The following is a 13,118-nucleotide window of genomic DNA, read 5'->3' on the forward strand; positions in this document are numbered from 1 at the left end:
TTCATTTTAAAACCAGTTGCCCTAAAAAACCTTCCAAAACACTACGTATTACAACACAGGATACCTCCCTTCCATTTCAGAGAGCGACCATGATCCCAAGTCTCAGGGCTTTATGCGCTATTTAAAAAAATTATAAAGTTAATAACGTCAATGAACCATTAAAAAAAAAGCCACAAAATTTTTACGCTTCATCGATACCTCCTTGTGAAGCTGAGTTAAAACCGCAATTCTTAAGCTCCATGTATATCGCCAGATTATGGAGCGACGTTCAAAATATAGTTCCAACTGTTTTATTATCAGGAGACTGCGGTTGGGTGAAAATCAACTTGAAATACCAGTTCCAATGGTTTCATGGACCTCAGATACCATCTACTGTTAAAGACGTTCTTATTGATCAAGAGCAGTCTGAAGATACTAATCTTTGCACACGCTTTCTCACTCTTATTTTTTAAAAGTCATTTTTAATTTTTAATGTCGTTTTTCAGCAGATATCAAAGAATTGGAATCAGATGATGATACCGATTGCGAACGAAGAAGATATGCAGTACGATGAATCTGACGCAAACATCGTAATAGAATAAGTCTACAATTTTTTAGATTATTGTTTTGCTAATAAAAAAATTATTACAATATTAAACATGCTTGAGCACTTATTATATTTATTTATAATATATAAATTGCTATCTTACTATAGAAATAATACAGTTGAGAAAATAATATATCGTAGTAACGCGTCATACGGAACAAACTCGTCAAGCGCGATTGACACCGCGCTCTTCAGCACAGTCTCCCTCGATGTTATCTATTACCAATAATTTTTAATCATGAGGTTTATCATTTTTTTTTTTTTTCATAAAAGTTAAAGTCGCTTTGTTGCAGTCGGCCTTCCATGAAATCTTCTGCCAATAATTTTCCGCGTTTCGTAGCAACAAATACTTAACATTCCCATAATTTTTATCCCTGAAATTCATAATTTTTTTCCTTGTAAAATTTGTCATTTCTTACCGTCTACCCCCGCCTTATTCTTCCTAAGCGCGCACTAGCCACTCAGTGTTCGGGAGTAGTAATGGAACCTCTCTAGCTATAAACTGTTCTCCATGGTAATTACACAACACAGAAACAAGGGTTCACATCGCCCTTCAACAATTTCGCCGCCTGATGGCGCTTCCAACATACTTCAATAATCTACAGAAATTGTACCACCTCATCTCTGATTGTAAGTTAGACGATAGCGCTACAAAAGTTTATTTTCAAATGTTCAACTAATGCTGTCAGCGTTTTAAAAACAAATTGGATATATTTTGCTAATTTAAGCTGCCTTATTATTATTATTTATCGTTAAAGAACAAAACATGTACAAGGAATTCGGCATGAAAATTAAAAACACGCGAACGTAACCTAAAAACATACTGGAAGATGACAAATTGCACTGAAATTGTAATTGAGGTACTTACGTACTCAAACTTCACAGATTGTAGTTTTAAAGTACAATTTTATTGCAAATGGCAGCACTGCTGGCCTGGTTATGTCCATTTTTATCAGGTTTCTGTCACCGAAAGTTGAAAATGGCCCACGTGTTGAAAACGGCCATGTGGCGGCGCTAGTCATAACTTTGTTCTAGTTGTTTTGCCTGTTATATGTTTTTTGTCATGTAGAGCCGTTACAAACTCATAAACATATATCAAGAAAACGGTTTATTTATGTAATTATTGTGAAAATGACACAGTGGACTTTTCTAATAGCTTTTTTTTTATCGAATCATTTCCATTAATTATCGCTTCGGTATGAAAATCAGATTATAAAAGTGAACTCGAGGACCCCGAATAAAAGAGTAAGAAGCTTTTTAATAATTTATGAAAGATCTGAGAAGAAATGATTTCGGTTTTATTTTAAAAGAATAACTTTAAGTTTTAAAGATATTAAAATGTGGGTTAAAAGAATATGGAAGACGTTGAGACCATTTTTTTGTCGTTAATTTTTCAAAATTTACAAATTTTTCAGATAAACTGAATTTTGTCAGGGTGTCAAGAAAAGTTCTTAAAATTCATGGGAAATTTATAAAAAGGGTTTGAAAGATTTTAAAGCAAAATTTTGCCATATTACATAATTTTAGAAAAAATTCGGGTAAGTTTGAGAGATTCAAGTTTTGAAACGATTCAAAAACAATTAAAACTTGTAAAGTTTTTCTCTAAATTTGGTAAAGTTTTACGAAAATGAAAGATATTTTTCAGATTCCTAGGAAAAATTAAAATAATTATATATTTCGAAAAATTAATTTTAGGAAATTATTTTAAAAGATTTTAGAAGATTTCAAAAATGGTCACAGAAGAAGCTGAAAGATCTTATACAATTTTTAAATATTTGCAGAATAAATAAAAAGTGCAGAAAAAATTTGAGTAATTATTACAAATTAGAAGGCTTAGAAGGTCTGGCAAAATAAATAATAAAAGAATTTCCCTTATATTCATGTGAAAGTTTTAAATACTTTTTTATTTTGAACAATGAACTATAAGAGAAAATTTAAAAAGGTTTATTAAACATAACAAACGGTTTATCTAAAATTTCTAAAAAGAGTTTAGAAGATTTTACAGCAAAATGTTTCAATTTGGTAAGATTGCAAAATAAAAACGAACACAAAAACGGGTACATTAAAAAATATTTAGTAGAACTGAAAATGATTTCGAAAGTTTTCAAGAGAATAAACCAATTTTCTTAAAATTGCTGGGAAATTTTAGAAGATAGTAAGGTAATTTTAAAAAATTTGGAATTATATTTGAAAATCTTGAGAAAAATTCGTATCAGTTAAAAAGATTTTCAGGAATTTAAGACATTTTAAATAGATTACAAATATTTGAAAACTCTGCAATATTTTCCAAAATTTATCAAATATTTCTTGATTCCTTCCCAACTTCTAAAAGTGCTAAACATCTTTTAAAAAGACTGGAATTTCTTATAATATTTAGTAAAATCATATATAATAAAACAAGTTCTTTAAAATTTTCTAGATTCTTTTCTGACACCCCTGAAATATTTTAAAATCTTCTAAATTTTCTCAAGAATCTTATGAAAATTATATTTCAATAAATTTAAAAACAAGATGATAATGCTTATTTTCTTGTTCTCAAATTTCAGAATTTAATTTCAACATGTATTTATTATAGCACTTCGAAAAATAATTTTCGATTAATACAAATTTAATACAAATGTTAAAATATTTTAGCTTTGTTACAAAATCTAATTGATTAAAAAATATCACATTTAAGAGTTGGTTATTTCATTGCAATAGAAAAAAAAAATATATTTAAGGATTTATCATATTCCTTGTTTGTCATATATAGATACAATAATTAAATTTATTATATAGTAGCATGATATCGTAAAGCGGCAAAATAAAAAAAAAATAGCTCATCATTACATTTAAAAGTGTTTGTATATCCGGGACTAATACAAAATAATGGAAAAAAGAATAACTAAATCAAAAATGAGCAAAAACAAAAATTGCTGAATTATAAAATAAACGAATTGTTAGATTCTCATAAATATTTCTATTGTTCTAATTTAAGTTTGACGAAATTTAAAATTTCCGAAAATAATTAATAAGTTGTTAATTAATGATTAATTAAATTTTTTGCCTTATTTATAATTCTATTAATAGCTCTTAAATAAATAATCAATTAACTATGTTGCACAGTCATAAATTTTGGGAATTGAAATATTTGTGGAAATTTTAAAATTTGTTTATTTTACAAGTCGGTCTTGAAGTCGGTGAATTTTAGTTTTGGATATATTTAAATTTGAGATTTTATTTTTTTACTTAAAAATCTTGTCGTTATTTTAAATGAGGTCAATTTGCAATTTCAATAATAATATATATTTTCGGAATTTTTTCATTCATTTTTGTATTCGTTTTTTATTTTCTTATTATTCTTTATAATTTCTGAATATCCATGCAATTTTTTTGGTTTGAATTATGTCAATTGTCCCGCTTTTTCCGATATTAAACAAAATAATAAGTAAGTACATAAGTTTCATTTACTACCTGACTTTACACTATGATGAAAAAATTATTTTAAAGGATTTTTCATATTCATTTTGTAATTTGAATGCATTTTTCCTATGGTACTGCATGGTTTTGTAGAACAAAGTTACTACTATCACCGCCGCACGGCCGTTTTCAACTCTCGTGACACATTTTTTAATTGGGCAGTGCAGTGGAAGCAGCCCCCTGATTTTTATATGTAATCGACAGGTGGCAATCGCAGCGCCGCCTAGAATTCTGATCCCAATAATATAACGTATGGTAACATATGTTCACTTCAACTGCTATTTCAAGATAAATAATACTTTAAAAGTACAACTTTGTGAATGAAAGGACAAGCATGAATATTTTTTACCTTAGGGTGATTCGTAACCATGCAATTTTCGCAGACATTAACTCGGTGTTCGAAACAAAATTGGTTAGTGACCCTTCTCCACGGACACTTGCACAAGCCCATTGCACTTCAAAAAAGTTTGTTTATATTGACAGTCCGTGAGTAGAATCTACGTGGCTCTGCTTCACATGACAGCTCGCTACAATAATAACCTTTATGTAGATTTAACAAACCACAATTTTCATAAGCCATCTGGCTATGTTGATTGTCGCTCCGACTTTATGTCACGCAGGGTTGAGATATGAAAACGATTAAGGCTTTTTCATACCTCTGTTTTCTGGCTATGACAGACAGAAATACATAGAGACCCTGTAAGAAGAGACTGGCGGATTTGAGTCAGGGTGGAAAAATGGCCACGCCAATCGGTGCGTACGCGGGAAAAATGTGGATTTGAATCCATTGACTTTTTAACACTAGAATCACTATAGAAATGCACTAAATGAATAATTGAAATTACATTTTAGAAATAATATTGGGACACACGCAACGGTACGCAAAAGTTGACCATTTTGTAACCTAAAAACGAAAACAAAATCTCGATTTCTATTATATAAACATTTAATTATTATTATATAGTTTATTTTTAAATAAATGGTATAATGATAATTTATTTATTAATCAATATTCTGTACACGAAATTTTACAACATTTCCATTACAGTTCATAAGTTTTGAAAATTCGAAACCTTGAAATTAAACATTTTCTCAACCTAATACTTGTCATTGTCGATATATAATGTTTTTATAATTCTACATATTCCATGTTTAATTAATAATACCCACGTTACTTCATTCTTTATATTTTCAAAAGTGATTTGCTGTTAATGCACTCGTAAACAAATGAGAACACATCGCAGCTCAACCAACGATAATAGGCCCTAGCAAAGATATTAGGTCCTAGATACGGCATGGGTCAGTGGTGGGGACGGCCGATATATATATATATATATATATATATCGAACTACATTTTCGACTATATCGAGTGCTGCCCTCTTCAACTTTTCACCGTTTCTATGGCAACCGCGTCCTCCACGCACGTCAGCGGGCTAGGTGGGGCTGAGGCGCACACCGAAAATTGTTGAATTCCAAACCGAACATGATTTTCTGTTTCTCGCGTTTGCCGTCGCCATCACTATAGCAATCTTTGCTGTAGTTGAGTCGGTTGGCTGGCTCTGTACGGCCTGTACACTAAAAATGTTATGATCACTGAATTACCTAATTACATTCAAATTAAAGAAAGCCTAAAAATATTCTATTTATTATTATTTTAAATTTTCGAGACAATAAATAAATGTAAAAAAATTCTTTTCGTACTTTAGAATTTTAGTCAAATTTCTAAAATTATTTTAAAAAACTAAACTTAAAATTTACATGAAATTAAGATAAATTAAAAAATTTAATAAAATTTAGTTAAATTTAAAATTTAATTAACATTTAGCTAAATTCAACATTTAAATGAAATTTAGGTGAATTTAAGAATTAAATTAAGCTTAGTTAAATTAAATTAATTTCTCGTCTTGTTTCTTTTCAAAGAGAAATTTTCTAGATACTAAGTAAATAAGTTTTAAAATAATTATATTCGTACTTTAAGATTTATTGTAGTGCAATTTTAAAAATTATTTTGTAAAACCAAATTTAAAGATTGAATACAATTTAGATCATTTCTAAACGTGAATACATTTTAGTTAAATTCAAAATTTAAGTAAAATTAAGTTGAATTTAAGTAAATTTCAGTTAAAATTGTAGCTGTTGAATGGTGTTAAACTTAAGTACAATTTAGTTCAATAAAAATGAAACTGTCGTTAAATTTTAAATTTGATTGAATTAAATACAGATATATGTGGATTGTTTCTTGGCTTAAAAAATGGAGAGCATTCAAATAAGCTTGAGAAATTAAAAAAATTCCCTTATTTTTATAATAATTAGTTAAATACAACAAAAAAACCCAGGAAAGTAATTAGGACTCATAGTTCTAAAGTTTTTGGTTTGAAACTTTTCAGAAGTTGACAATGTCAAAATATAAAAGTCAGCGTTTAAACTTCAGCATAACTATTTTGCATGGAAATACTTTATTATCTCACAATTTTATTTCAAATAAGAAGTATGTTAGCAATTAAATAATTATTCCATTCAAAATTATTTAGTTTCGAAAATTGGATTATAACTTCAAAGCCCTTGAAATTAAAAGGTTTTAAATGAGAGAAATTCGAAATGAAAATAATTAAAATTACAGTGAAATTAATTTCTTTTAGAAGCGTGGAAATCAAATAATAATTATTAAGGGCATGTGACACAGCTAAATACCTATATTACCGACCACAGTTTTTCAGTTCCCTGAATGTTTTTTTGAACCTGACAACTTTTTTTGTAAATAAAATATCGAGCTGAAACTTTGGGAAATGCAAGAGCTGAAAGAAAACTACGTTTAAGTACAAAGCTTAATAATAAAAGATGTAAGAAAATATATTTTAACAATCAATTCCAACGGCATCAGCCGGTAACGTTGTGCACGAAAATACGAACCCTCTAGAGCTAAGCCTAGTGGCCGCCAGGTTTCGTATTTTCGTGTACAACGTTACGGGCTGATGCCGTTGGAAATGATTGTTAAAATATATTTTTTTACATCTTTTATTATTAAGCTTTGTACTTAAACGTAGTTTTCTTTCGGCTCTTGCATTTCTTAAAGTTTGAGATCGATATTTTATGTATAAAAAAAGTTCGAACGTTAAAAAAATGTTGAGGTTCAGAAAAAAGATGAAATAATTTTCAGTGAAGTTTCAACCAAAATGCAGTACCTAAACGTACTTTATTTCACTCTAATACATTTCCCAAAGTTTCAGCTCGATATTTTACTTACAAAAAAAGTTCTTAGGTTCAAAAAAACATTCAGTGAACTGAAAAACTGTGGTCGCTAATATAGGTATTTAGCTGTATCACATGCCCTTAAAAGAAACTAGTTTAAAAATTAAAAATTCAAAATCTCAGTATTTGTAAAATTTTGAATATTCTTCGAGTATAACCTGTTAATTCAAATTATTTAATTTTAAATGTTTTAACTAAAAACACTTACGATTCGGCAATATATTTTTTTCAGTTTCAGGATATAAATAATTTAAAGCTGCAATAAGCAGATTATTCGTATTTTCAATTTGAAACATTCAAATTGAGTAATTTTATAAACACAAATTTCAAGAATTGTATTGTTTGAAATTTTTTCATAGAGTTTATAAATTAAAAATACAGGCATTAATATTTTTAAAATTTTGAATATGCCTCAAGTATAATCTGATAAATTTTAATGATTCAATTTCAAAAGTTTTGATTTGAAAATTAAAATGCAGAATTCTAAATGTTTGTATTTGGGTATTAGGCCAGTCAACAAAGGATTTTAAATGGAAATAATTTGTAATAATGAACTAAGTTGCCAGGAAGCTTCCTTAGGGGGTCTTGAAACACCTCCAAAAATTCAGTAAATTGGGGGAGGGGGGCGCTCGAGCCGCCATCTTCCAATATGGCGGCCTATTTCATGTTTTTGGATTTTCCTTGGGAACGGCTGTTTTTAGAGGAAATATAGTTATATAATAAAATACTCTAAATTTTCTTCTGAATAAAAAAGGTTATACAAAATATTGCCATAAAGTGAATAGTTTGCCCGGAAAATTGAAAACATTGAACATTTTTGGAAGTTAATTATTTTTGCATTTATGAGCGATTGCCTGAGTGAAAACGAGTGCAGTTTATTGTTTTGAGCTTGGCTAAAGGTGAGCTACCGTGCAATATCGATAATCTCGTTGTAGCTATATTATTTATTTATGACTGAAAATTATTTTGATCATTTTCAACGTTTAATTTGAAGAAAGTTGCTTTCATTCCTCCAAGTAGGGACTTTGTCATTTACCTTCCTGATGTCTTAACAACGCATCTGGAAATTTTCGAAATTTTAAATTAATTTTTTGATATTAAAAACCGCCTTTTTCTGAACCTGTGTCAAAACTCTCGGAAAATCCGAGTTGAGCCTGGGGGGGGGGGGGTGAAGTAATAGCGATGTATTTACTGCAGGCTCACCTTTTTCTTCAAACGGTAGAAAACATAATGCACCCATCGTAAATAATCTCAACTCCTTCCATATGCCTGGGACCCTTCGAACTGCATTTCCCAGGGCATGAAGCGACCACGTTCATGTGGCCATAAGCGACTATCGGCGTCCCTCTTCCGCCAAAGCAAATTTCCGAGGGCAAGCGAGAGAGTAACGGGCTTGTTAGTACAGTCAAGCACAGTAATTTCTATTTTTGTAGGAGAACCTTTCTTCTCCCGCTAAAATTTCATGTCTATCGAACGCGTTTTTTGTATCAGAAAAAAATCATATCATTACTGATTTTTGCATGAAGCATTGCAAAGGTGCTCCAATGATCGTATTAAAATTCAGTAATGGTCGGATTAAAATTAAGCTTATAATCAAGCTCTAAAGTGAATTTAAACCTTTTGTTTGATACGCCTTCAAAATACTTCTGGCTTCACATCTACTGTTGTTTATATACAAACTCATTTTTAAAATAATACTTTTTAAGACAATCTAACAAGAACAGAAAATTATTAAAATTCCATGAAATAATTCAGATCAATACTTCAAGGGGATGATAATAAAATAACCATTTTTGTATCTCCATTCTTCCCCCGCTAAAATTTCACGTCTATCAAACGCGTTTTTTGTATAAGAAAAAAATCATATCATTACTGATTTTGGCACGAAGCATTGAAAAGGTGCTACAATGATCGTATCAAAATTCAGTAATGATCGGATTAAAATTAAGCTTATAATCAAGGTCTAAAGTGAATTTGAACCTTTCGTTTGACACGCCTTCAAAATACTTCTGGCTTCACATCTACTGTTGTTTATATACAAACTCATTTTTAAAATAATACTTTTTAAGACAATCTAACAAGAACAGAAAATTATTAACATTCCATGAAATAATTCAGATCAATACTTCAAGGTGAAGAAAATAAAATAACCATTTTTGTATCTCCATTCTTCTCCCGCTAAAATTTCATGTCTATCAAACGCGTTTTTTGTACAAGAAAAAAAATCATATTATTACTGATTTTTTCGTGAAGCATTCAAAAGGTGCTGCAATGATCGTATCAAAATTCAGTAATGATCGGATTAAAATTAAGCTTATAATCAAGCTCTCCAAGTCACTTCAGAGCTTGATTATAAGCTTAATTTTAATTCGATCATTACTGAATTTTGATACGATCATTGCAGCACCTTTTGAATGATTCATGAAAAAATCAGTAATGATATGATTTTTTTTCTTATAAAGAAAACGCGTTTGATAGACGTGAAATTTTAGAGAGAGAAGAAAAGTTCTCTTACAAAAATAGAAATTACTGTGCTTGACTGTACTAACAAGCCCGTTACTCTCTCGCTTGCCCTCGCATATTTGCTTTGGCGGAAGAGGGACGCCGATAGTCGCCTGTGGCCACATGAACGTGGTCGCTTCCATGCCCTGGGAAATGCAGTTCGAAGGGTCCCAGGCATATGGAAGGAGTTGAGATTAATTACGATGGGTGCATTATGTTTTCTACCGTTTGAAGAAAAAAGTGGGCCTGCAGTGAATACATCGTTATTACTTTACCTCCCAGACACAACTCAGATTTTCCGAGAGTTTTGACACAGGTTCAGAAAAAGGCGGTTTTTAATATTAAAAAATTAATTTAAAATTTCGAAAATTTCCCGATGCGTTGTTAAGTCATGAGGAAGGTAAATGACAAAATCCCTACTTCGAGGAATGAAAGCAACTTCTTCAAATTAAGCGTTGTAAATGATCAAAATAATTTTCAGTATTAAATAAATAATATAGCTACAACGAAATTATCGATATTGCACGGTAGCTTACCTTCAGCCAAACTCGAAACAATAAACTGCACTCGTTTTCACTGAGGCAATCGCTCATAAATGCAAAAATAATTAACTTTCAAAAATGTTCAATGTTTTGAATTTTCCGGGCAAACTATCCACTTTATGGCAATATTTTGTATAACCTTTTTTATTCAGAAGAAAATTTAGAGTGTTTTATTATATAACTATTTTTGCTTTAAAAACAGCCGTTCCCAAGGAAAATCCAAAAACATGAAATAGGCCGTCATATTGGAAGATGGCGGCTGGAGCGCCCCCCCCCCCCAATTTACTGAATTTTTGGAGGTGTTTCAAGACTCCCTAAGGAAGCTTCCTGACAACTAAGTTCATTATTATAAATTATTTCCATTTAATCCTCCTCATTCAGCTTCGTTGACTGGCCTATATTATCAGAGTTTGAGGTCATTAATTTAAGCCTAATCAAGTTAGAAGGCTTACAGTTGTCAATTTTACGATATTAAACCCTTATATTCAAAAGTTAAATTTCAATGTTAAAATTTTAAATTGTTTAGGATTTGATTCTTAAATTCAGAATTTTTTCAATGCTTAACATTTTTAATTTTACACTTTCAAACTTTTTTTTAATTTGAATCGTTGAGAAAAAAATATGACATTTTAGTAGACACGACTTTTTTTTACGTAAAAAAATTAATTTAGGAAATATCCCGTGCGCCAAGGTTAACAATCCGTCGAGAGGGAAAAATGGGTTATGCCAAATCTGCTGTTTACGTGAAGAAACTCACTATTTTCGTTTTGACGTGATTCTTCTTTACGTATACGCTGCAACGCGAAAATCACCCTTACGGCTTACGTCAAACTTTAGAGAGTAACTTTTTTCTTTTTTTTCTTCTTAATCATGGCTTATCGCATTAAAAAAATTATTTGATAACAAAATTTCCTCACTTATTTATTACATGAAAACATTTGTTCATGTTTACAAAATTTAAGAAGTAAGAAAAAAATCTCGATTGGAATATATTGATTTTTGAAGAACAAGAAGCTTTAAGCATTATAACGCTAGGCGTAAATAATTTAAAAATATCTTCCTTTTTAATTTAATAAACTCAATATTAAAATGGAAGTTTTAATATTGTCAGAAATAAATATTCACTTTAACTTCAAGTACCTAGATGACAGTTTTGACTTGTCATGTTCATTGTAATTTTTACATTATGTCTAATTGTCTACTGTGTTATGAATTGCAGTTAGAAGAAAGTTGTGAATAATACAATAGAGCGGAATTAAACTTCGCTTTTCAATCAAGATTTTTGAAAAGGAGTATACAATTTTTGAAAAAATAAGTCTAACAAAAAAGTGCCAGATCATGTATTTTTTGGTTCGATTCATAATTTTATTCAAATATGAAATTTCTTCCAAATTCCTTTTTAATTATGCAAGAAATAAACATTGTTAATATTTTTTTCAAAAAAAGTGGGGTTTTTTGCATGATTGTTGTTATTTTTCTTAAAAAAACCTTTTTTGTTAATGAGGTAATTAATTGATAATGCATAAGCCTTTAAAATTTTATAAAAGAAACTGAAAGTTGATCAAATATTTAAATTATTAGAAAATAAATCTATTTACGAAAAAATTTAAAAAAGCAAGTCTTTTATTAAATGAAAAATTTAAAATAATTATTTTAGCAAAATCAAAACTTTTGAATGGAATTAAATATGCAAACAGTTAAACAAGAAAATGCAAACAAAAGCTTAATCGACAAACTGGAAAGTATAGTTTTCTATACATGACCGATGGAAAACATTCTAAAATTTTAACTGATTTTTCTCAATAAATACCAAATAAAGAAATAAAGGTAATAATTGAAGTAAACAAAATAAAAAACTAAGGAAACTTATATATTTATTAAAAATAAAATAAAATAAAAACGTCGTCAAATTCTTTTAAAAAATATAGACTATTGAAGTACATAATAGTTCTTTGAATTTATAGCATTGGTTTATATTATTTTTCATGATTGCTGTTTAAAAAAATGTAATTAGCTCAGATATTAAAACAACAAAAAGACAAAAATTATGGCAATTTTTATGTCAAGTTTTAGTATTAAATGCTAATAAAAAAAATTAAGCAAACTTACATTTTTCCTTAAAGTTAGATTTCTGGAGCAGGGAAAATGACATTTTGTAAGATTGAGTTACTTCTCATTACAATTTGAAAAAATGGTTCATGTTTATAACATTTATAAATTGTAGAAGCAAGCCGTAATTTCCTTTGACTTTCGAAAATGCTTCTTACACTTTACAGTTGTTAAAAAACTCATATACCACTAAATTCACACATATTAAAAAAATGCAACATTGCAGAAGACAATTGTCTAGGTCTATAAGGATATTTAGGAAAAAATTTTTTTATAAGTTTTTATAAGGAAATTTCTTTTGAGAATTTTTATTTCTTTAACCAGAAAAAAACATTAAGGACATATTCAACCAGAATTCTGGTTGATATAACCAGATAGTTTTTTTTATTTATATTTAAATAAAACTTAACTGTGTCTTCAAATTCACTTTTCTACGAATTTTCAAAAAAATTATAACTCAAATAAAAAGTAAACTTTTTAATTGAAATTTGTTATTACTATTTTATACTAGCATCTTTGTTACATTTTGGGCATAATTTTGATTTCAAACAGTCTTTAGAGTTTTCGAATGCCTTCAAGACCTTTTTTACTCAATTAAAATTATTTTTCCATTCACTTATAGGGTAAAATTAGATTATTACCATTTTGGATTTTAAATGCACTATAATTT

The 13,118-nt window shown here is 29.1% G+C and overlaps 1 protein-coding gene across 1 annotated transcript in view; it reads right to left on the reverse strand.

Annotated features, from left to right (window-relative positions):
- Window positions 1–4,692, reverse strand: part of LOC117173235 (zinc finger protein-like 1 homolog) — a 26,870-nt gene extending 22,178 nt beyond the window's left edge. Inside the window, exon 1 of the mRNA XM_033361697.1 lies at window positions 4,395–4,692. Within this exon, the coding sequence (XP_033217588.1) occupies window positions 4,395–4,496 (102 nt within the window). The 5' untranslated portion in view covers window positions 4,497–4,692. The remainder of the gene's footprint in view (window positions 1–4,394) is intronic.
- Window positions 4,693–13,118: the final 8,426 nt, after the last annotated feature.

Source organism: Belonocnema kinseyi, chromosome 5, assembly GCF_010883055.1.
Source record: "Belonocnema kinseyi isolate 2016_QV_RU_SX_M_011 chromosome 5, B_treatae_v1, whole genome shotgun sequence".
NCBI classification, from domain to species: Eukaryota; Metazoa; Arthropoda; class Insecta; order Hymenoptera; family Cynipidae; genus Belonocnema; species Belonocnema kinseyi.